This window comes from Corvus kubaryi, unplaced genomic scaffold (genome assembly GCF_017639235.1).
Source record: "Corvus kubaryi isolate FWS band 111438036 unplaced genomic scaffold, C.kubaryi_AGA036_p1.0 37361, whole genome shotgun sequence".
NCBI classification, from domain to species: domain Eukaryota; kingdom Metazoa; phylum Chordata; class Aves; order Passeriformes; family Corvidae; genus Corvus; species Corvus kubaryi.
In genome coordinates, this window is record NW_024581118.1 from 3,516,183 (window position 1) to 3,541,134 (window position 24,952).

General features: G+C 50.7%; 1 protein-coding gene across 1 annotated transcript in view; it reads right to left on the minus strand.

The window, feature by feature from the left end:
* The window catches only part of TNR (tenascin R), a 33,208-nt gene extending 21,175 nt beyond the window's left edge, over positions 1 to 12,033 (minus strand). Inside the window, exons 1-6 of the mRNA XM_042033887.1 lie at positions 11,447 to 12,033; positions 8,332 to 8,808; positions 7,635 to 7,898; positions 6,717 to 6,832; positions 4,182 to 4,332; positions 784 to 1,053 (exon numbers count right to left, since the gene is read on the minus strand). Of these exons, the coding sequence (XP_041889821.1) occupies positions 784 to 1,053; positions 4,182 to 4,332; positions 6,717 to 6,832; positions 7,635 to 7,898; positions 8,332 to 8,808; positions 11,447 to 11,942 (1,774 nt within the window). The 5' untranslated portion in view covers positions 11,943 to 12,033. The remainder of the gene's footprint in view (positions 1 to 783; positions 1,054 to 4,181; positions 4,333 to 6,716; positions 6,833 to 7,634; positions 7,899 to 8,331; positions 8,809 to 11,446) is intronic.
* Positions 12,034 to 24,952: the final 12,919 nt, after the last annotated feature.

Here is a 24,952-nt window from a genome sequence, read left to right on the forward strand (position 1 = left end):
TGCTGATTCCTTGGTCAAGGCACCTGCTTTGGCTCTTGATGCTGAGTGGGAGCGAGTGTCACCTTGAATTCAGACCTGTGCTGAGCGTTTTGGTGCTTTCCAGAGTGGTGCGTTGTGCTATGGGTGCTCTTAAGGATGTAAACTGCCGAATTCTGGAGTTCTAAGCTGTGGGTCTGAACGGGCACTGGAGCTGGTGGGGATGTGTGTCCCAGGCTGCAGCAAGACAGGGCCAAGATGGGGTTGGCTTGGGGTTTTATCGTCTAAATATGGGGGGTTGAGCCCATCCATGCCTTGTCACTGGCATCTGGGATCACCTGGCCTGCCCTGAGGCCCATTAGAGCACCTCTGTGGGGCACAGGGCAGAAAGAGGACCTTTTGCACTGGAGGTTTAGTGGCTAAACAGAAGAGTAGGCACTAGCAGTGGGGGGGCAGAGGGCAGTTTTAGGGTGTGTATTTTAGGGTGAGCTGAATCATTTGCTCTGCCTCGCTCTGTGATAGTATGCAAGGCACCTGCATTCAGGAGTCTCCATTCATACCTGCATCTTAACCCACTGTGTTTTCATTCCCCTCCTTCCTCCTAGCACACCACATTAAACCCCAGCTCACTTGTGCCAGGGGAAAAACAGGTATCACGAAACCCCAGACGCACAAACCCCTCAGTTTTTCTCCGGATACGTCCTCGTTGCAGGACAGCGCATCTGCAGATGGCAGCGAGCCGCCTGCCCGTGCTTTCCAGAGGCTCAAAAATTCACACCAGATCTCCCAGCAAGGCCAGCTAGCTACCTGTGGTGAACTGGGCAAGGGCCGGCCGGCTCTCGTTGGCACCCCGGAGGGCGCTGACGGCGAGGTGGTAGCGGGCGCCGGGGCGCAGGGCCTGCAGGGAGTACTGGCTGAGGGGGGGCTGCAGGCGGAACGTGGTCCTCCCGCCCTCCCCGTCCGCCAGCCCGTACTTCAGCAGGATGGCATCCACCTTGGCGCGCGGCGGCGTCCACTCCACGAAGGCCACCGTGTCGGAGACATCCCGCACCAGGATCTGCGTCGGGCCATCGATGACTGCGGAGGAGGGGGGGGAAATGGGCACCTGTTATTTCGGGAGAGTTGGATGGGGAAAGGTGGAAGCTTTGGGGACACCAAGCTTCAGGGATGTCTCAACCTAACCTTCAAGGTGGCTGGAGTTAGTACTTGGGGACAAGGGAGAGAGGTGGCATGGGCAAGAGACATGACCCTGACCCCAAGGTACTTAGGGGGTTTGGTCCTCGTGGGTTCCCAGTTCCTTGTCCCAGTCTCCTGGCTCTTTCCTGAACCCTCTCCACTTTCTGTGAGCACCAGAGCAGGACCCAGCAGCACTCTCACTGGCACCCATGACAGCTACAGTGCAGCTCATGCCCTTCTCTTGAGCTGGTTGTCGGCAATAATTCTTCCTTGGCTTTTTAGGGTGATGTTTCCGAGGATATAAAACTCCTATATCTAACTGCAACACACTTTCTTTGCTCTTAGATAGCTGCTTGTACTTTTGCATTGAAAAATATGTAATTTTCCTTTGTGCCCAACTCTTCAGACTATCCAGACAACTTTTACTGATGATCTTCCACTCAATTTACTCTTTCCGAGCCTTTCCATCATTGGCAAAATTTACCAGCAACATGTCTTTTGAAAAGTGTTGACAATGTGTTAAATAACATGGGTGCAAGGACAAAATCCAAGCATGGAGAACTGAGGAATGTCTCTAGAAATGTTCCTGCTTTGGTGCCAGCTCCTGGTTTGTCTTTAAACTGAGGGATCAGCTCATAAAGCTGTTGGTGGCTTGGCAGTGGGAGGAGAGGAGAAAACGCAACTGCTCTGGTGAGTCTTCATAACTAGCTGGGTGTGGGGCTATGGTGGGTGTCCAACAAAACCTCTCAGATAAAAGGTTTTTAGCTAAATTCATACCAGGGATCTACTGGGAGACCCTTTTGGATATTTCTGCTTCTTTTTTTGCAGAAATTTGGGCCCTTCCTTCCTCTACATCCTCCAACACTCAGCCTGGGCTCAAGCCTGGCTGATGGATGCTTTGAGTCCAGCAGGACTTAACCCCTACATGGAGGGATGGATGGATGGATGGATGGATGGATGGATGGATGGATGGATGGATGGAGGGAGGGATGGAGGGATGGATGGAGGGATGGATGGATGGAGGGATGGATGGAGGGATGGATGGAGGGAGGGATGGATGGAGGGATGGATGGAGGGAGCGATAGATGGAGGGAGGGAGGGATGGAGGGAGGGATGGAGGGATGGATGGAGGGATGGATGGATGGATGGATGGATGGAGGGATGGATGGAGGGATGCATGGAGGGATGCATGGAGGGATGCATGGAGGGATGCATGGAGGGATGGAGGGAGGGATGGATGGATGGATGGATGGATGGAGGGATGGATGGAGGGATGCATGGAGGGATGCATGGAGGGATGCATGGAGGGATGCATGGAGGGATGGAGGGAGGGATGGATGGATGGATGGATGGATGGAGGGATGGATGGAGGGAGGGAGGGAGGAATGGATGGATGGAGGGATGGATGGAGGGAGGGAGGGATGGAGGGATGGATGGATGGAGGGAGGGAGGGATGGATGGATGGAGAGATGGAGGGATGGAGGGATGGAGCCAAGCCTCCCCATCACTCCTGTGCCATGGCAGCTCTCACGCACGAAGCCTGCTGGGCAGCCCTTTTATCACTTCCGTGATTACAAAGTGGGTGAAAGAGCCCACTTTGGTTCTGTAATTCAGACTATACCACACCTACATATACCTAATATACTGCAGATATTAGGAAATGACAGGATATAACAAGGGTCTGCTGAATGCTGCACCTCAGCATTGGAAGTTCTGGGGGATGAGCATGTGGGCAAGGGTGGAAAGGACCAGGGAGGGTTAGAAAAAGGCATGGGGGAATTTGGAGCAGTGAGGTGAGGTCTGGGAGCAAAACAGCAAAGGAAGAACAGCTGGGAAGCCCCGTGCTTAGGCAGGAGCTGGCTGTCCAGCTCCAGCACCAGCTCATGCATACCCTCAATCTCCAACTACTCCATGTTGTCCAGTCATCCAGGTGATCCCCATCTACTGGGCTGTGCGGCATGAACCTGTGCCTTTGCTGCTTGACCGTGGCACAAGGTGCTGAGGAAGAACGCGGGTGATGGGGATAAATCTCTGGGGGTGCTGCAGAGGAAGGCAGGCGCGCCAGCACAGGGATGCCTTCACGGAGCAGAGATCTGCGAGCTCACCGCTCCGCCTGCACTCCCTGCAAAGGCCAGCCCCTGAGTTTGAAGTGCCAGCCTCTATTTTTGCTGACTTCCGAGGGAAAGGAAGTTTCGGGCTTGACCAGGAGATGTCTCTATTAAGCCATGTCGAGCTGAACGCGGAGGCGAAGCGGGAGGAGAGGACTGTGCTGGGGAAGGTCGGACCTGCAGCAAACCACTGCTGGTGGAGCGACCCTCCCTTCGCTCTCACAGCTGCCTCGAATTACCACAACCCTCCGGCAGCTCCTTAAGTGCTGCTTCTTTCGGCACAGCTTAGATGGAGGGAGTAGACGTCTGCCTGGCTTTCAAGGCAGACTGCAACAGACCCGGTGTGAAGAGCCTCTTCTTCTCCATGAGCTCTGCCCATCACTGCATCTCCTTCAGCAAGAAGACCCAGTTGAATTTTCTCTGGTCTACAGGATGGACCAGTGACTGGGCAAACAAACTGGTTAGGAAGGGACGTGCTGTTGCTCCTGGCTCCCTGCCCTGCTGCCTGATTTCCACGAATAGGTGGGATTTGAGGGCATTTAGTGGCACAAAAGCAGGTGGGAGTTTTAATCTGTTATATATGAGCAAGTAATACATTTGTAGATGTATTTCTTGAGGGCATCCAGCCTCCAAAATGTGAGATTAGCAGAGAAGAAGAATTTATCCAGATATATAATAAAAACAGAAGTGAGTCTTCACTCCCAACCCATTAACCTCGCCACAGTTTCTGCACTTGTGGCAATTTAGGAGATAGAGGGACAAAATACTGCATGAAGAAGCTGTTGCTGCAATGTTTGGGCACCCGGGTGCTGCTAATTTCATCCCTGCCCATGCAGTGCCAGCTGCTCTTGCTGATGGGACTTTATTTTTGGGACCAAGCCCAGGGCACTGTTGTGCTGCCCCCAGGTCAGGCTCACTCACGGGTTGAGACGCTGTCGGAGGTGGGAGGGCTTCTGGCTTGTTCCTTCAGGGCCACTACGGTGACGGTGTACTCTTCCCCCGGCTTCAGGCCCGTCTGGTTGAAGGTGGTGACGGTGCTGGGGAGCTGGGCGATCACTCCCCCCTCATTATTCTGTCAGGGAATGAAATAAGCATTAACCCTCCCTCACAAACTGGTGGTTTTGGGGGGAGACTGATGCATGGAGAGGAGGTGCCCCCCATCCTTCCACGGCCCGCTCTGCATCCCCAAATCACATTGTCACCTTGGCACATCCCACCGTGGGGGTGCAGAAAGCGGGGGTGAAGTCACCCACGAAGCGTGGAGCACTCGTGATGTTGGGCTGAAAACCCTGCCCATCCCTCCTCCCTCCCCAGCTTCTGTGTTTTGCCATTTGTGCCTCTGCTGCTCTCCAGAAGAGGGAAGCTGATAAAACCAAAGCCTTGGCTAGACTTGTTTTCCCTGCTCTTCAGGGGCCCGGAGCCTTCTGTTGTTGATGTATAGGGATGAAGCTGGGAGGTCTTTATTTTGCCATCCCCTGCTTTTTAACCATCTTTACACTCCTTTATACCTTGCAGTTTTGCCCTGAAAAACTGCAAGGCTTTAAACAACTGCACATGTCACCTTTCCTGCCAGCATTTGGACAAAGGATCTTTTCTTGCTGCTGTCTTCACTAATAACATGCTAAACAAACCTTTGCACATAACTCTCAATACACATTCATCTCTTTTCTCATTAAACAGGAAATCTTCCATTTTAGCCATCAATTGCCGTTTTTCCTTTCCTAATTTTCTTTGCTAATTCCGTCTTCTCTTTGTCCCACCCCATCCCTGGTGCAGGCAGCAGATGGGCAATCCTGCCTGACCCAGCTTTAGTAGGGGTGAGAGCATCGTGGAGACCATGGAAGGAGAGTTGCTCTGCAGGAAGCTGCAAGCATCCTCGTTGGGCTGCTGAGGACCAAATTAGCATCTTCTCACCCAGTTTTTGGGGAGACAGGGAGGTCAGTTTTTCTCACAGAGGTTGTGATGCTGCAGTTGCAACTGCTGTTTTTAGCCTTTGGGAATAGGTTTTGGGTTTGTTTGAGGTGTGGCAATGTTTTGGCATGTGCCCAAGCAAGCATTGCTTGCAGGGCAGTAAAGGACACGGCACCCTCTGCCTAATTTTAGGGGAAAAGCCGATGATGGAGACCCAAGAGAGGCCAATTTTGGCAGCTTATGGGCAGGAGCATGACTGTGACTTTCTGTCTTGACTCATGGATTTGAGAACTTTAAAGCCCAGTGAGCTACATCCCTTTCCTGCCCAAGACCCAGCATCCAGGAACAGCCATCCTTTTGCATCTTACCTGCCTTTAAATCCCAAAATGCTTCCATGTATTTTTAAGTTTAAGCTTAAAAATGGAAAAGAGAACCAATGGTTTGCACTTATCTGCTTCAGGGGCATGCTGTTCAGCTTAATTCCTGAGTAACACAGCAATGTTTGAAAGAGCTATTTTTTCCTACCAAAAGCTTTTCTCTGCTGTTGCTATATTTTTCAGCTTTAATCCTGATGGTGACTGAAGATTATCCCAGGGTTTATACCTGCACTACCTGAGCTTCAACTTCTGACACGATTTGCATGTGGATGTAGCCAACATTGCACGAAGAATCTTCCAGCAACTCTTTGGAAATGAGAGAATCGAGTTATTTAAGGCATTCGGGCCCTTGTTTTGTGCTGTGCAATGATACTTCCTAGTTAAGAGCATTTAAAACTTTGGGGCCAAATTCTGCAGTTCTCTGCTGCCCAGAGCTGCCTTTGATCCCACTGAAGTTTTTGTACAAGTGAAAACATTATAATTGAGCCCTTAATCATCATTTCATTTACTGCTAGGGCTTGAATGCTCTTGTCAAGAGGCTCCATATACAATTGAAGCTATACTTATGGCTAAATGGTGTAGAAATTATGAATATAGATTGATCACTTGATGTACAATTTTTGTTGCTGCGCACAGAAAATACGAGGTATTTAGGGCAACATTTTTATCCTTTCCTCTTTTCTGGCACAATTTCTACCTGTTCATCACTGCAATTAAAATTCCATGGCTGGAATTAGCTGTGCGTGTGACTCGGGGATGGTGAAGGTTGTTGCCTGAGAGCCAGCAGCTGCTCAATTTGATCCAGGCTGCTTTGGGGAGCTTAGTGTAGAGAGCAGGGCAAGCAAGAGGAGGAGGAGGAGAAAGAGTCATTGCAAAGGAGATGGAAGGGAAAAAGGGGGTGCAACAACAAGGGGCAGTGAGGCTGGAAGGTTTTTTTTCCCCATCACTGGAATTTTTTTGGGAAATTTCTTTGAGGACATGTATGTCTTGACACAAAAACTACTGGGGAAATGCAGGCTGGCGATGTTTGGGGATGCTGATGCACAGCACACAAATGGCAAACACAGGCTGAGTATTTTGGGAAGGGCATAAGTGGAAACTGATTTAGCATGCACTCCCTCGGTGCTTTCAGGGTGGCCCTGCAGTGCCGTGAGTGTGGCAGCAGTACCTTGGGAATGAAGCTGATCTCCCAGCCGTCGAAGGGGAAGGAGAAGGGCTCCCACTGCACCTCTGCCGTCGTCTCTGTGATGGTCTTGAACTTCAGCCCCTGCGGCGTGGCGAGGCCTGGAAGGGAGCAGGGGGTGGTGAGCAGAGCGGGCTGGGTGCACGCACGCTGTCAGTCCCCACCCTGCTCCCTGTGGGTGTTTGTTATCTGGGCAACAAAAATGGGGAACCTTTTGGTAACTGTTAGCAAAATTCCTTTATCCCCACTCCATGGGGGCTGGAGGGAAAAGAGGGAAAGACCTGGGCCTATGGACTCTGAGGCATCCCACTGCACTACGGTGTGAACAGAGCGAATGATGGGGCTGCAAAGGGGTGTCTGGACAGCTTCTGGTTTTCCCCTGCCCTCCATATCCTTAGTCTCCAAGAAACCTTCCTGGAGTTTGGCATTACAGCTTGATGCTCCTGTTTTCCTCTGTGCATCAGGGTCCTGGCCAGGACTGTGTTTCTCCTGATGCACAGCAGCATCCCCTCTTGCTGCACTATCCCCATATCATGGGGAGTCATCATGGGGATCATCCCTTCAGGAGTGGGAGGAGAACCTGTGACTTCTGTGTTATATTGTAGTATTTTCTCTGAGGAAAAAATACAATGTTTAAATGTTTAGGGCTGCATTCTGGGGCCTTCAATCAAACTCTGAAAGCTTTTTCTTCTTTTTAGACATCCAGGTTTTCATCCAAACTGAGTCTTTCTGAAGAGGATGGACACATTTCCTCCTTTCCTATATCCCTATAAAGATTTTTTTTTTTTTTTTTTGAAGGCTCAAGTTTCTGCTGCTAGAAGGCTTTTATGGAAGAAGTGAGCCAGCTTGAGCTTCCCCTCTGGATACAGGGGTAGCAAACGACAAGTGCAGCAGGATACTTACTGGTCATCACCTTGGAGGTAACGGGGATGCTGAAGACATCACTGATGACTGCGTAAATGCTGACATTGTAGGCAACCCCTGGCTCCAGATCCGTGATGGTGATGCTGCTCCATTCCCCGGGCACCTGCTGCTGGAGCTGGGTGCCCCCGGGCACGGCGGGCTGGTACGAGACCACGTACTCGGTGGCTGCCCCGGGGCTGTCCCAAGCCAGCTCGATGGAGCTGTCGCTGACCCCCGTCACCCGCAGGTTTTCAGGAGGAGACACTGGTGGGAAGGGCAGAGGTAAGGAGAGTGTCAGGGTGTGCGTGGCTTGTTCTTCCACTGCTGTGGGAGGGTGTGGAGGCCTGCTGGTGGGACATGGGCACGGGCTGGGGGTTATGTGCTATCTGTGGTTGTATTAACAGCTAAAGCAAGGTAAAGGCTCGGGAGAACCTGTTGCACTACGGGTTTAGCCCCCATGCTGGGATGAACCTCACTGGCTTTTTGCTCACCTCCCAAGCTTTCATCCACGGTGTCTCTGGGGACAGGGATAACAGGGAGGTAGCCGCACTGTGGGGCCTGGGCAGGTCCTAAGAGATGTGCTCTGCCGGGTATGGATTTCCCCCAGCCTTCATGGTGCTGCTATGGGACTCTGGGCACCTTGACACCCTTGCTTACACCCTCAAGTCTGGCTCTCCTCACCCATCCCCCCCTCTACCTGCTGAGCAGTCCTGCCCTTCATAGCCGCTCTCGCAGACGCAGAGCCCGTCCCGGCAGAGCCCCCGGCCGCTGCAGGCGCTGGGGCAGTGCAGCCTCGCACAGTCCTCGCCGGCGTAGCCCTCCTGGCACACGCAGGTGCCGTTCACGCAGTGGCCCCGGCCCGAGCAGTCGCGGGGGCAGCGCAGCTTGGAGCAGTCCTCCCCGGTGAACCCCTCCTCGCACACGCACTCGCCGTCCACGCAGAGCCCGCGGGAGCCGCAGCCGGCGGGGCAGCGGAGCTGGGAGCAGTCCTCGCCCCCGTAGTCGCTGTCGCAGATGCACTGGCCCTCCAGGCAGACGCCGCGGCTGGAGCAGCCCCGGGGGCAGCGCGGCTCGGAGCAGTTGCTGCCTGCCCAGCCCTCCATGCACACGCAGCTGCACGACTCCAGGCTGAAATTCCCGTGGCCGCTGCACTGCGGGATGTAATCCAGCTGCCCTGCAAGGATGCAGGACCGAGGGTCAGAAGCCACCGGGTGGGAGGTGGAAAAAGGTCAGTTTTGGTCTTAGTTCAGCCCTCTGATGGGCTGGAGAAGGGGGGCAGGTGTGGGGCAAGGAGGGGATAATCCTCCCCCTGAGCACGCCCAGCTCTGGGGAACTGATGGCTTTAGGGCTGAAAGGGGAAGAACCGGTGATACGGGGTCATGGTGGGGTTTGGGTGGATCTTTCCCTAGGGAGCAGGGGTCTCTGTAACCATGGGTGCCACCAGCCTTGCGGCGGGGCAGGTGCTCCCTTTGGTTTCTCTCCAGCTCAGCACTCAGTCGATAGGAACTTCCCTAGACCTCTTACTGGAAAAAAACCTTCCCTGACCAAACCCTCTGCACCAGCCATGACTCTGCTCTCACGTCTACCACTTCTGCTTTCTCCCTCTCCTGGAAGAAGTAGGTATGTACCCAAAGGCATTATCTTCATCCCTGTCCTGGTGAACCTGATCAAGGCAGAGCTGTTGGCTTTGGGCACACTCAGGTTGTGGGAAAGCACATGGGCTCTGTGGCCAGCAGCTCCAATGCCCTCTCTCCACCCGGCAGCCTTGCACAGGATGCTCTGGGGTGAGGAGGGAAGCATGGGCATGAAGGCAGCAGTCACTGACATTGCTAATGCTCCCCTATTTTGCCCCAAAATAGAGCCATTGCTCCAGCTAAGGGTGTATCCCAGGCAGGCTAATTTTTCCTTGCCGATCTTTACTGCTTTTCCTCACGTGAACCAAGGAAGAACAGAAATCCTTTCTGTGCTTCCTCCAAACTATGGGAAACCTTTGCACCCCAAAGACCCCCAAGCCCCAGGACTGTCCCCAGCTAAATTTTCCATCCTAGCTGAGCTTTCCAAGCAGCTCTTCCGATGGGGGATGTAGCAGATGCACGTGGAAAGCAGCTCGGTTACATGCTGTGCCAGACAGGCCCATTTGGGTTACTTTGCAGGACAATTCCCATCCAAACTGCAAATACTGGGAATGCCAGTCAGGATTTCTTCAGATCTCAGCCTCCACTTAAGTTACCAAAAGATGAGAGGTGATGCTTGTAAGTGTGCTGGAGGAAAGAGGCTTTCCTTGGGGAAACGGGGTGGGGTAAGGATCCTGATCTCCTGTGCAGTGCAGTGAATTGAAAGCAACTCTGGTAAAAATAAATGAAATTACTCCAGTTTTAGCTCGCTGCATCTGTGATGGGAGTGGGGACTCCACCAAGTGATGAATGTTTAATGGCACTGTCTGCCTGTGTTGCAAGTAACCCAAATAGGCCCATCAGAGTTTCAAATTAATTCCTTTAAAACAGGTTTTTCCCATAGCATTTCCTACGTGATTTTAACCCTCACTGTGCACAGACTGGTGTTTTCTGTTTTGTCTTAGTTATTAATGCAGCTCATTAATGTGGTATTGGGAGAGATGTGGGCTGAACCCATGGCTGGGAATGCACTGACTTCCCCTGACCACATGATGGATGCCAGCCCAAGCCACCCTGCTGTGTGTCCATCCTTGTTTCTCCCTCCCTGACCAACACACCTTTGGTGGAACTCTTGACCTGAGCATTTTAATGTGTCCTACACATAGAGGTGTTGAGGTACCACTGGAAAAAAATCACACTAATAGCTGCAAAACTTTAAAAAAAATACAGTGAGTACTGGGGGTAAAAGGGTTGCTTTTCATTTCTCTTCCTTCCTGTTGCTGCTCTTGGTGTGAAAAGCAGTTTTCCCCAGGAAAGATGCCCCGTGTGGTTCTCCTTGTTTAGTCTTTTCTTCCCTGCAAGGAGCCCTGGTGCATTGAAGCCACGAGCAGGGCTGGGCTGTGTTTGGGATGGATGCCCTTTGAGACAGCCCCTCTTCCTCGAGACAAGAACTATCAGTATGCTGGCTCCTGTACCATGGAAATGCAGCTGCCAGCCCAAACCTTCCTGACCCATCTCATTTCAGCTGAATGCTGCTTTCCCGACCCTGAGGGACAGCTGAGGTGAAACAAGGGGCTGCCTTTAATGGAGACCTCTTGCAGGTCTCCCCAAAAGCACATCTTTTTATTCAGTTGAAATATCATGTTGATGGTTTTGTGCCTTTTTTATTGTTTGCATCTTTCATGTATTTTTTGTATTTTTTAATACTTTTTTTTTTTTTTAAACTCAGCTTTTCAGATGTGTTCACTCCTCCTGCAGAGAAGATGAAGGTGCTTATTTCCAACTCCCATGGGGCTGCCTTCAGCCCAGGGACAGCTTAGGAGAGCAGCAGCCACATCTCTGCTCCCTGTCCCACAAGCAGTGGCAGATGTCTAAGAGTGTTGGAAGGACTGCAGAGCTTGGAGATCCCCCTGCTCACCCCCAACCAGCTGTAATTTCATCTGTAAAGGGGGTTCAGCTCTCTCCATTTTGCAGTGAGTGGGGCATGGGCACTCAAGTGACCAAAGCCCTCCCAGGGGTTTTCCTGCCTTAGAGGACTTAAAGCTAAGTTTTCTCACTAAAGCCACAGCCCCATCATGGGTGAACACTGGTTTTCCTCTGTCACCACGCTGAGTGGCACCATCAGGTTTTGTATTATTTCTCCTGCCTTTCTCTCAAGCCCTCAGTCCCCAGCAAGAGCTAACAGGATGGCATTACTACCTGTGGCTGTATTTTCTTGGCAGCAACTGGAGGTGCATTGGTCCCGGAGGATGGAGACCTCCCTCTCCAGCATCTCAATCCTGCTCAGCAGCTCCTGCAGGGATGGGAGGGAGGTGGAGCACTTGCAGGCCTGCTTGGGCATGTTTATCCTGTGGGTGAAGGTGACCTGGCTCTTGCTGTCGGAGGTCTGCTCCGTGTACTCTGCCAGCCGGTCGTCTTCTGAACTCACCTCCTCGGCCGAAGACTTGAACATGGATGAGCAGCAGCTGTCCAGAGGGATGTTGATGTTGTAGATGTGGTGGAAGACCATGGGCTGCTCTTTGATAGGTGGGCTGCAGTTGGCGAGGCCGCCTGCCTCATCCACCGCTGTCCTCTCAGCCGGCTCTGTTGTCACCTCCAGCCGGCACTCAAAAGGCTTGAGGACAGCGCCCAGCAGAAGCAAGCTGAAGCTGATGAGCACGTTCCTCAGGACCGGGTGTTCACCGTCAGTCCCCATTTTCCTGGGAGAGGGAAGAGCCTTCCAAGCCAGTCTTGGGCAGCCGAGAGTGGGGAGGATCTGGGAACACAGAAGCAGAAGAGCATGGTTGGTGTTAGGCTCGAAACTGTGCTCAGCATGTAAGGAGGCAGATGCTTCTTGCCAGTTATCTAGACACCAGTGGGGCCGACTTGACCCACGTGCAGTCCTGCTGGCTCTGGTGGAGCCTAAATCAACCCTGAATGGAACCCATGGCTGGTAGGAAGACCTTGTCATAGCCCTTGAGCAGCGACAAAGACAGATTCTTGTTGCTACTGCTTTTTTATTTAGGAAACAGTTAATCTGGTACTATCAAAGCACCAAATACTCATCTCTGGGCCACTTCCCACGTCTTACTTTGCCACCCTCTGCCAATGCCATAACCTTGAGCAATTGCTGTCTCTTGTTTCTAATGGCTCTCCTGCTCTGGAGCTCCTCTCGAGCTCCCTGGGGAACATCCCTGCCTCCCCCATTACCCTGCTGCTGAATGAAAATATGTTTGCTGGTTTCTCTCCAACAACACCTGGGGCTCCTTTGGTAGGCTCTCTTTTTTTCCCCTGGTTTTAGGAAAAGCGAGAAAAATGGAGATAACTCCGCAATGAGGTGGCTCTGACCACGCTCACAGGAGACAGGCTCGGTAAGTGGCAATTTGGGGGCTGCATTCTCAGACCCTGACTCCATCAAGTGCTTCCCTGCCTTCTGGGCTCTCCACTGGCTCCTGGGTGGCCCTGGCTGACCCACGGAGAGACTTCTTGTCCCTGCATAATGAGATGGCCATGACAGGGGAGGGCACAGGGACTAATGAACACCGGCTGCCTTTGATTGACTCGTTAATGTTCAAATCTCAGTACCCCCTCCTTGGCCTCTTGCTTGGCTTTTTGCCTGTGCTTGGAGTGGAAGTAATTGTGGCCAACTGCTCCGAGCCAGGCCAGGGCTTCAAAGGAAGACTCTTTGCAGGACTACAGGAGCAGCTTAGACATGGGGAAATGAAATCCTTCCTCTCTCCCTATCCAGCCTGCCTCAAGAGGCAGGGCAGAGCCTGTTTGTGAGCACAACCAGATGGGGAGAGAAGGGTTCCGTGTGGATGCGGGAAGGAGGGAGTGGGAGATGGATGGTGGATAAAGCAGGGTGAGCGGATACACACGGAGATTGCTTGCTAATGACAGTGAGCAGGGTAGTTGGGTAGTTAACGACTCTGTAACCCATAGACCGAAAGCCATTCATTTGCTGGTACAAACTGCCAGGCTTATTGATCTGAATCTCTTTATCAGTACATTCATTACAGCTGCCCAGCTCTGCCTTCTGAGCGGCAAGTCACGGCATCCCCCTCCTGCCCCGTAGGCAGGGCGTGATGCTGTGGGAGCGTTGGCATCCCTGGGGCACGGTGCCAGGGAGATTTCCTGTAATGTCACTGGTTGGGCTCTTAGCTGTGAAATGCTGAAAAGTCACCATGGTTCAGGCTGACCCCAGCTCAAACCAGGCTGAATCCACAGGGCAGGGGGATACTCCTTGTTGCCCTCCAACCCAGAGCAGGCCATGCATCCCTATTAATCCTCAGCTTCTTCCCAGAGGCTTGGGCTGGCAGCTCTAAAGCCCTGCCAAATTTGTGAATGCATTCCTGAGCTTTGTCACCTCCATTCCCTATCTGGTCCTGCTCTGTCTCCTGCTCCTCGTGTCAACAGTTCGCTTTTCCCTGAAGGACCCATCACGGTGAGCTCAGCCGGGGGGCTGGGAGAGCTCTGGGGCAGCATGAGCGGTCTGACAGCTTGAGTCGTGTCTGCCTGGGAAGAGAAGTTGCATGAACATTCCTCCTTTGGGTTCCTCATTTTCCTGTGCTCCTGATGCTCCCCAGTCCAGCTCACACTGCAGTGACAGAACCATTAAAAACCATTGACTGGGGGAACAGATCCAGGACTGTGTATTTTTTTTCCCTCCTTCACAAGGAAAAGAAGCCAATTTCTATGGTCATTTAATGTGTAGAATTGGTTGCATTACAGCAAATTTATCTAGGTTGCTTTTAGTGGTTTTTTTTTTTTTAATTGCACCTTTGTTGTCCCCAAGTTCAGATAAAACTCCCAGCTGGTGGCCTTTTTGATGGCTTTGATCCCTTCATCCCTAGAACTGGCCTTGGAAAACCTCCCATCCAGGGCAGTGAAGGCAGCTTTGAGCCCGTCACTTTCCTGGTGTCTGATGTCAATGTCCTTCTCCTTCCTTTTCTGCTGGACTGGGACAATGCCTCTCCATCCCAGAATGCCTCTCTGTAACCAGGACAGGACAGCTGATCTCCAGTTGCCTCTGGCACAGCACAAGCTTGAAAGCTTGGGGCTGCTTCTGTATTTTACCAGAACTGGTTACCTTTGGTTTGTTTTGCTGCTTTTTCCCCCCCCTCCCCACAATCCCCCTGAAACATGGGGGTTTGAATTAAAGTTCAAATTAAAGAGTTATTACAGTTAATTATGAAGTTTGGCAGGCATTGAGCTTTTGGCTCTACAGCATTTCAACTTTGGGGAGCTGTGAAAGAATCAATCTGCTGCAATTTCTCTGTAGTGCTCAATAAAAAATACAGAGAATACGAAGCTGAGAAAAATATTTGAGGGTTTTGCCAAACATACACCACAGCAAAGCGCTCTCCTTCCCTCCCCCTCAGCCTCTCTCCATCCAGGATTTGTGCCTTATGGGCCAGCAAAGGAAGAAATATAAAAACCCTATTAAATGCACAGTGCATCCACCCTAATTATATATTTTCAGTTATTTTTACATTTTGCTGATGGGCTGTATCTGGGCGAGCAGCTTTGTGAGAACGACTGCAGAAGGGAACCTGAGTGTGTGGATGCTCGGAGCAGCTGCGCCGAGAAAGTCATTAATGCTGTGGCAGTGGTTTGGGGCGTGGAGGGGAAGAGCATCCCCCCAAAATGCAGCACCAGGTCCCCCAGCAGCATCTGCAGCCCCTTTTTTGTAACTCAGCAATGTGAATGTAGCAAATGCAAACTGTGCCCCAGGGGCTGCTGCAGGATGGGTGCAGAGACATCAGATCTGCACAACACATCTGGGTGTGTTGCCAGCAGTTTTGTCTCTGGCATTTTGCAGGGATGATTTAGTATTTGGATGGTCCAACAGTATTTCTATGTTCATGGCAGTTTTGATGAATTGCTTTGGTTAAAAAAAAAAAAGCATTCAAATGTTGCCTGGAAAGATGCTTGAGAAAGGAAAATATTTGTTTCTCCAGCCAGGTACTGTGTATTAAAGTGTTTTAGAAGACACTAAAGATGTGAAGATGAACATTTTGTTTTGAGTGAGAAGCCTTTTGATCTACCCAGAGCATACAGAGATGTATATGTGTGTATATATATTTATGTCCATTTACTGCCTTCCTTTTTGCTGAACACCAAGCCCTGCTGTTTGGTGCAGGTAACCAACTGGAAAATCGGATCTATTCGGAGTTCAGGCCCGTGCTCGTCCTTGATGCTGACCAACAAACCATCAAGAAGCAGTCAGCTGCCTGCTTCCTGGGCGTGGCAGAAGCAAGCAGGTCTTTGCTAGCACCCAGCAGTCCCTGAGCCATGCAATTGGAGCTGTGATGTGTTCCCTGCTGGAGCACAACCAGCAGGAGCCGGACCTCTCTGATGGATTTGCTCCCACTGCTGTTGATGGAGGGAGTGACCCCAGAGTGTGGTGATGCAGGAAGCCTCCGAGTATTACTTGGACTTTTATGTTGGAAAGTGTCTTGCAGGTTTTCCATAAGCCAAAACCACCTGCAGATGGATGGCTTTCAAGGCTGCCAAAACCACGCTGGAGATAACCAAGCACTTAGTGCAGATGGTGCCTGTTCCATGGTATGGCAAGATGCAGCCCATGCAGCTTTCCTCTTGGCTCCACGGTATCCCTGACTGGCTTCCCAGCCTTAGGCTTTTCATTCCAAGGTGATCACACAGCTGGAAATCTGACATGGATTGCATTGCAAGCTCTGAATCCCAACTCTGGAGTTTTCTGGGGTCTCCAAAGTGAGGCTGCAGGACTCGCTGGTTTAGGGCAACTCATCGTTCCCATCCATCGGCATCATTATTGCCTTGACACTGAAGTCTCTCCTGGGTGCTGTGTCCTTCAGCCGTGGCAGGTGTGATGTGTGCATGGCAAGGCACACGTTGTCAAGCACTGGCACCCAGGCAGGTGGTGAATCACCGTCCTTGGAGGGAGTTTGGAAAACTTGTATATATGGTACCTGGGGATGAAGTTTCATGGTGGGCTTGGCAGTCCCAAATTAATGGCTGGACCTTGATCTTAGAGGTCCTTTCCAACCCAAATGATTCTAGGATTCTCAGACCCTATGGTGTGTACCTTGCTTTTTCTTTGCTTTGTGATTCAGCAAGAAACTCCTGTGATTTTCCTGTCCCACTGGAAAGAACTTGCGTTGCAGCAGCTGCTAACGAAGAAATAGTGGAAATAATTGAGTCAGCTCCCGAGCAGCTGAAACTGCTGCAAATTTGGTGTCACAAGACTGGTCTGCACCAGCAGGATCCTCCTGAGCAGATGCAGAGATGCAGCATGTCCTGCAGACCAATTCCCTCCTGCAGTTTTCTGAGGGGAAACAGCACTGGTGCTGAGTTATTACTGATCTACTGATGTGTAATTTGTCTGTTTACAAAGGCTTTCATTGCATTAGTTCCATGGGCAGAGTGAAGGTCCTTGCTATGTGCAAGCAAATGAAGCCCTCTCCCTCATCAACTCCTTCTGCACCCTTTGCTTAAGTGCAATACTTATTGTCCCTCTAAACACAGCCTTTAGCAGGATTTTGGGGAAATTAAAGGAGGTGGAGGTGCTTAGAGGAGCAAACCATCCACTGGAACAGTGGTTGCTTGAAGGCCAGATCCTGTGGACTCATGGGGCCGGAGCTGAGGACCAACGAGGAAACCTGCACCATGCCAGAGAAACACAACCGAGTGCTTCCATTTCCATTCCATGCTGTCACCAAGCAGCCCTCAGAGAGGGAATGATTTTCACCCTGCTGACCAATGGCATGTTTAAGGATGAAATACTTTGATGCTTTTACTAGTTTTCCCTAACTCTATGCAGAATAAGAAATCTGTAGCTCTCCCGACTGCAAATTCTGCCAGTTTAAAAATTCGCACACACCTCTGTCATTGCAACCTACGTTAGGTCTTGCTTTCATTGCATATTCTTTTATTGAATTGCCATGGAATGTATCAATAGCCTCTATAAACTCCCACAGGAAAGCAAACAGTAGCTTAGTGCAGAGGTTTTGGGGGGAATCTCCTTTTATTTTCACATTACGAGCCTGGATCCAGCATGTCTGGCTTCACACCACCTCAACAGCTGCCTCCTGCCTGCTGCCCTGCGAAGTCTGGGAATCCCCAGGTTAAGTCTTATTTCAGCAAGGGTGCCAGCTCTAATCTGAGCCTATCCCAGCATTTTAAAGAGCACGTTTTGGTGCTGTCTTCATTTATATACATATATTTACAGGTACGCTATCAGCGCCCCATTCAAACCATGTTTAACCACATGCCACAAAAGAACACTTGCTCAGTGCAAAATTTGCTTCTGTGACTGGCTTGCAAAGGTGGGCACCTAATTTTATATTGAAGACCAAGGTGGGGGCCCAATTTAATAATGAAAGCTGTTGGCAGTGAGCTTGGTGTGGCCACTGCCTGTCCCTCTTCGCTGTTATCAGCCCCAGCGCGCCGTGGGCGACGCTGGGATGCAGCACAGGCTGCAAACGCATGGTGTGCCACAGGATGGTTCATGGTTAAAGGCTTTCCTCTATTCTCCCACGCAAATCTAAAGACCTGTAAACACCCAGAGTGTCCAATGTCCTGCAGGAAGGTGACCCATTCCCCTCTGGGTCCAGTGTTGCCTGAAATTCCAGCTCCTCGTGGGAGTTGCTGCCTGCTAACACATACCAACTTGGGAGGCCGGACATGTGTTTTGAGTGGTGACAGGTGAGTGTTTGGTAGCCTGGCCCTTTGAGCATCAAGATTTGATGTCTGTTGGAGATGGCCTCGGCTGCCCTGCTGCCAGGACAGCCCTGTCCGTCGGGACTTCCTGCCTGTGAAAAGTCCTCACACCCTGCGCTTCACACCACATATTTATTCACACTGAGCTGTGAAATAAATCCCCCCTCAGCAGTCCTGCATGTTGCAGAAGGCTTTATTTCATCCTTACGTGGTGTCCCTGGCAGCTAAAGGAGTTTAACCAGGGAGAGCTGGGCGTGGGATAGCTCCCGCTGCTGTTCTCACCGGCACCCCCGTCTGCCCATAACGATGCTCCTGGGGTCATCACTCCTGCCCTGTGCCTGGGGAGAGTTTAACTTTCTGAAGAAAGATTTTGGGATGAGGACAGACCTTTCAAGAGACTAGCCTTCAGTGCTAAAGCTCTGCACTGTGTTCCCAAGCCCCACGATGGCCATTGTTCCTGCCCCGGCAGCTCCTGGAGCTCCACTGAAGATGCTTAGAAGCTGTGAAGGAGAAATTAACTGCAATTATGGAGCATCGTGGGGCATAAATACCCTCTAAATCCTCCTTAATTACATGGTAGCACTTAATTACATGGCAACTAGAATGTAAGCACAAAAGTAAATATGATTTCATTTTTATCTTCAGCAGAGGCACTGGTAATTAATTTTGGAGGGTCATGTAGGACCTGCATGGTGTGGACTCCATTAATACAGTACTGCAAAGGTGCTGCAGCCCAGGACAGACAAACCTCCCTTCTTCTCCCTCTCCAACAGCCATGACTTTGTCACCTCTTCCCATTCCCCCCTCAGTGTCATCCCTCTGTCTGTCTGCCTGTCTGTCTGCGTGCTGATGCACAGGCAGAGACTTGCAGATGCCAGGATAAGGTCAGTGTAGTGCCCACTCATCATCCTGCAGGGAGAAATCCAGGCATGAGGAGTCTCCATGGTTCATTCATCCCACCTCAGTTATGCTGTGGACTCACAGCCATCGGGATCTGGATCCCTCTCAGCCACGGGCACGGCGTTTCTTTCCCCGTTTGCTGCCAGCATTCCGCTCGGATGCCGGCAGCGAGTCCTCGTGCTCATCTGGCTGGTGCTGGGCTGTCATGTTGCATTAGAGTCTGAGAATCAGCCCAGACCTCCTCGGGGCTGAGCTGAAGCGTTTGCACACCCGCCTTGGGATGCTCCTTTGCCAAAGCGCTGCCACCCGTTACCCCCAGCACAGCTCGAGCATATGCCTTGATGAAGATGAAGGAGTGTGCAACGAAGCACAAAGTCACGTTGGAGAACTTGGATGCACCTTAACCTCTGCCACCCTCTGTAACCACCCCGACCACATTTAAATGGAGAACAGTGCTGCGGACCAGCAGAGCAAAACCCCTGCTATTTCCCTCGGTTTCTTATCCATCATTAGTGGATTGCAGCATTTTTCCATGGGAACCCTGAGCAGAAGCACACAGGAACTCAGCTTGCTTTCAGTAAAAGCAAACCCACCTGCTGAAATCAAATGAGCACAGTTTTTAACTTGCTCTTCAGTTTGTCAAGTCATTTATACCCTCACCCAAATTCAGGGGGATGGAAAAGGAATGCTCATCTGGTGCATTTTTGCATTAATTTTCTCCTCACATGTAATTTTACACCACAGAGATGAAGCAGAGCTGATGTGATCACAGTTGAGTGTGCTGTGACTTTTCCCCACCTGCTTTATAAACCCCCATACTGGAAAAAATCCAGATTTTCCTTTCTTTTGAATGTGTTACTCAAACTGAACAGCACGTTACAGCTGATTTACATGCACATGCAACCTGGCAGGTAGCAGCAGGGATCACTCTGTCTGAACCTTCCAATAATTGATATTTTCTACTCGCCTTCCCATTGTAATTTCCCTGGAATATAAAGAGCAGCAGCAGATACTTGTGGAACAGATTTGAGGCTGGAACAAAGCTGCCATGGTGGAGCTGGCTGGAAGGTGATTTTCCTTGGGCAAAGCTTGTACCAGGTCCCTTTTGGGGACCTGCAGGGCCTCCTCAGGATGGGAACAACCTTCAGCCATTGACCACAAGGAGCCTGCAAAGGTTTTCTATCATGTCCCATTGAAAAGACAACCGAAGAGAGCATGAGCAAGCTGGAGCAGAGAAATGAATCATAGTCCTGCTGCAGAGACTTCCTTTGATAAATAATGCATGTAGAGTTTACAGTAATAACCGCTTTCTTCCCACCCAGGCAGCTGGGCTGGCTTTCCTCCTCCTAGGCAGTGTGACAGACTCTGTTTTGCCAGGTAGGTTAATCTGGGGCTTTTCTCACCACTGGCCAGCCACGTGTGTGGCTATGGAGAGGAGGTGGCATTCCCAGACACGGCAGGAGGAAAGCAGTGCGCTGGGGGTGCAGTGTCTGGGAGATCTCCTGGCGTTGGTGCGTGCCATGGATGCATGGATGAGAGGAGGGGTGTAGTAGCCCTGGCTTTGCAAGTGGGTACCAGCTGCCCCAACACCAGGATGCTGCATTCTGAACTGCCCGCCAGCCCTGGTCCAGCCCAATGCTGGGAGGTGGCTTCCCCATCCCAGGACCAAGGCCCTCATCCCACTGCTGAAATAATTATTGTGGCTCCAAGCATGCTTTCCAAAGAGTATGTGGCATCTCCCACAGGTGGGTCCCCTCAGGAGAGATGGGACCTTGGAGGTGACCCGCTAGATCACCTCTGGTTATCCCTGTAGAGTGCTGGAGCAAGGACTGTCCTTTGTGATCCCACACAGTTGGTACAACAACATGAAGTGAGGTGTTCCCATCACCCTCCCTGCCAAATTTCCCTCCCCTTTGACCCAAACAGCCATCACAATCCAAACTGCAGGCTAGCCCCTCTTGTGACATCTCAAGACACGGAGATGGGACAACGGGGGCTGAAAGTGGGTCTCTTTAGGAAGCAAGGAAAGGGAGAAATTTCCTCTTGCTGCTCTCGTTTTTGGGCTTCTGAAGAATAGCAAGAGGGGATAGGAGAGGAGAGAGGATGACTGTGACCACTCCTGAGCCTCAGAGATCCTCATGACTCAAGGATTTCCTAACCTGCAAGAGCCTGTCTGGCGAGAGGGGCTCACAGGTGTAGGACAGAGCTGGTCTGGGCTTTTAGGATGGGGGTCATGTACAGTAAGTCACACTGTGGGTGTGCAGTCCAAATCCCAGATTTCCTTAGGTTATGTCCTCCTGCCAGCTGGGCCAGCCTCCATGGACATGTCTGGCTCTGAGAAGCTGGCTGGGCACCTGCATGGAGCCTCTGGTGCCACTAGAAGAATATAAAATGGCTTTAATCAAGGCACACCAGAGAAAATACTCTTTAGTCATTTTTATAGCAGGCCTTGAAGACTTCAACTAGCGTGATTTGGTTAAAAATAGATTTGTTTCTGTTGGACTTTGGCAGAAAACCTGGGCTACCATATTAATGAAGGTAAGTGGGAAAACCCATATCTCTCTCCCCATTTTACATCCCTGTGGAAGAGCTGGAAATAGCCTCAGCACTTTTACTGCAGAGATAAACAAGATCCTTGGGAGGCAAAGTAGCTGTAGCCAGTGTGGGCTTGCACCAGCTAAAGATTGGAGTCAGGTTGGGGTTTTATTGCCCTATAATAAGCAAATACCTCATCATGGAGTGGATATAAATGCACAAGGTGATTTCAGGGAGCCGGTGCGGGGTGTGAGAGCTTGGAAGCCAGCCCACTGCTTTGCCATGTATTTTAAGCGAGAGCTTGGCTTTGCTCCCTTTAGTTCTCCAGCTGGTATTGTAAGTGTTGGGGTTAGTTCACAAGCAAACACTTAAAATCAATTTTAAGGCTGCTTTTATGCTGAAGAACTCTGTGGAGATCTACGACTCAGGATGAAGGAGACCTCTTAATCCTGTGACAGACAGTGACGTAAGTCCTTCCACAAATGGGTCAAAATTCATCTTTGGATTGACTCCTGTGGTCCCCAAATGTGTGTCCTAGAATTCTGGCTCAGCACTTTGCATTTCCAAGACTTCTATAATTTCTAAGCCCAAATGAACCAGAGTCAGTTGAAACACACTTTCTTGCCTGCCTTTGCTGTCCTCCTTCACTTCTGATCAAAGCAATAGATAAATAATGACAAAAAACACGCTGTGGCCATTTGGGTAGGGCTTGCTGAACCGAGAAGTGAGATGTCTTGGGCAGCAATTGCAGCAGTGGAAACAGCTGAAAATATTTGCTGTGTTGGAGCGCAGCAATTTAAAATGGAGGAATTAACTGGCTGCATCCTATTCCCATGGAAAGTGAGGAGCAAACACCCCTTGATGCCTGCTGGGAGTGGGACAGCCCTGTCACATCAGGCAAACTCAACCTGCTAAGTGAGGTGGACTTGGACTGCTTCTCACACCCCTGAAACAGAGCAAGTAGGAGAATGTTCGGAGAGGTTTCATCCAGAGGGAGCTGGACGAGCTCAAGGAATGGGCCCACAGGAGCCTCATGAGGTTCAACAAGGTCAAGAGGAGCAAGGCCTTGCCCCTGGGTTGGGACAATCCCTGCTATCAACACAAGTTGAGGGAAGAAGGGATAGAGAGCAACCCTGAGAAGTTCTTGGAAGTAATGGCAGGTGAAAGGCTGGGCATAAGCTGCCAGTGTGTGTTCACAGCCCAGAAAGTGACTCTCATCTGGGGTGGGCAGTGTGGGCAGCAGGTCGAGGAGGTGATGCCCCCTCTCTGCTCGAGATCCCAGCCCTGGAGTGCTGCATCTGTCCCAGGTGTTCTCAGCACAGCAAAGACAACCTGTTGGAGCAGGGCCAGAGGAGGCCATGAAGAAGCTCTGAGGGCTGGCGCATCTCTGCTAGGCAGACAGGCTGGGAGAGCTGGGGGTGTCCAGTCTGGAGAAGTGAAGGCTCTGGGGAGACCTTAGAGCGCCTTCCATTGCTTAAAAGGGCTTGAAGAGAGCTGGAGAGGGACTTTGGACTGGAGCCTGGATTGCCAGGACAAGGGGGAACGGCTTCAAACTGCAAGAGCCGTTTCCTATGAAAAGCTGAAATAACAGCCCACAGAACAGTACCACGAGCTGGTGGAAGTTTAATTCTGTGCTGCTGTCAGGGACTGAAATGGTTCACACCCTAAACATTGTTGTGAAGGAGTTTTGCCCATTATAGCAAGAACTGTATAAAGAAGCTACAACCACAAGAGCCTCCTTGAAGATGCCTGACTGGAACCTTGGACTGTGGGTAAAGCTGCCTAGATAAAATACAGGAGGTACCTGGGCATTCCCACCTGGCCTGAGGTATATTAACCCCTTGGATTCTGTGCTTTCTGGGGGATCCTCACCTCCAGAAGACAGCTGGAGAGGATCATTGGGACACCAGTGGGAGCCACAGAGTTGTGATATTTCCTTTATTCTGTCCCTGTCACTCTCTTTCTCTCCCCTCACCTCTTTCCTGTTTCTTTCTCGCTCTCTCTCACATGTTTACTATCAAATAAAATCCATACTATTGACTTTGGCATATGGTCTTGTTTGCACCTTAATTCGGGCAGAGGCATTTCTAAGGACTTTAAAAATTGGACCGTAACATCTGCCAATCTAATTTTCCATTCTAGACAGATATTTTAGAACTCAAAGTCCTCTTATGTTGGTGGGATTTTCTGTGTAGCACTTTTCTTTCTCAAAGTCCAAAATGCTCCACTAAAATGCACATGGGAAAGGAAAACAGAAGCTTGTCTGGGAGGGTGACACAGATGACTCCATTGCCCAAATTGTGGAAAAAATTTAATTTTACAATCTGGTCTGAAATTTGGGTGGGTTCTCTTCCTACCTTGGCTGGCCTTGCTGTGTCTAGTGTGGTGTTTAGCTGCTCTCTAGGAGATACAACTGAGCTGTGATGATGTGATCTCTGATTCCTTGTCTTCTTTTTTAAGTGCAGTAACCAGAAAAAGTGTTCTTTCAATGCAAGCCTTGGCTGAAGATCAACAGCAGTTTGACATGCTTTTTTTCCCCCTAATATTCAGCTTTGTAGGGCTTGGGGAGTATGTGGAGGAAACCTTCTTTTCACGCAGCACGTGGACACGACGAGTTCTGCTGCCTGGTTCTGGGCTTTTATCACAAATTGCCTCCCCAACCAAAACCTTGTGGCCAGGGGCAGGCAGCAAGCCAGGACTGCCTGTACTCATCTCAGACCTCTTCTGCCCAAAGAGATGGGCACCCTAAAGCTAGAGCACGGTTGGTGTTTAGCCTGCAGTGTCCTGCTGTGCCTCACAGAGGGCCTTTCGCTCATTTGTGCTTCCACAGTGCTGCAAGATGCTCCAACAGAAGATTTTCTGGCTGTAAGTCATTGTAACAACTTTCATGTATGATTTTGTTTCCTGGCAGGGAATTGAGTGTGCTAGACACAGGCCAGCCTTGGCTGCTCTGGGGAAACTAAAGAAACACCAAGCATTGCTAACAGTTATTTTGAAATTCCACCTTCTTCTCCCTGTGCTTCTCCTCTCTAGAACTGCTGCAGCTCTGCCAGGTGAGAGGGGTGATTGGAGAGGTGGTGCCAGCCACAACAGATGGGCAGTGGATCAACTCCTTTAAGCCTATGTGCCTCCACTGATTTCTGTGCTCATTTATGTCTCTTGGGATAGGTCAGGAGCAGAAGATTGTGCTGAAGGAGGGCTTGGTGATGTTCTGCAAGGTAGGGTAAGAAGGAGAGGAAAGGGGGCTGTTTGTTGGGGGTTTTTTGGGATTTTTTTTTTGTGCTTCAAGAGGAACATCTCAAGTTTTGTGTGGTGCCCATGGGAAGTTGTCTTTCATACTGGGCAGAAAAAATGCCAGAGGACTCACTGGGAATGCTGCTTCTGTCTCATTCCAGTGTGTGCATTAGCATGCCATTGGCATGCTGCCTTCCTGGGAGTCACAGAGGAGGAAATGCATCAATCTTCTGTGGCCTGGGTCCTGTGCTCTGCAGCTCAGGTGTGCTTCTTGTGTTGATTTTCTGCTGTCTCATTTTCTACAATGCTCTGCTGTCTTCTGTATCTCACATTTATATAAAATATCAACATATA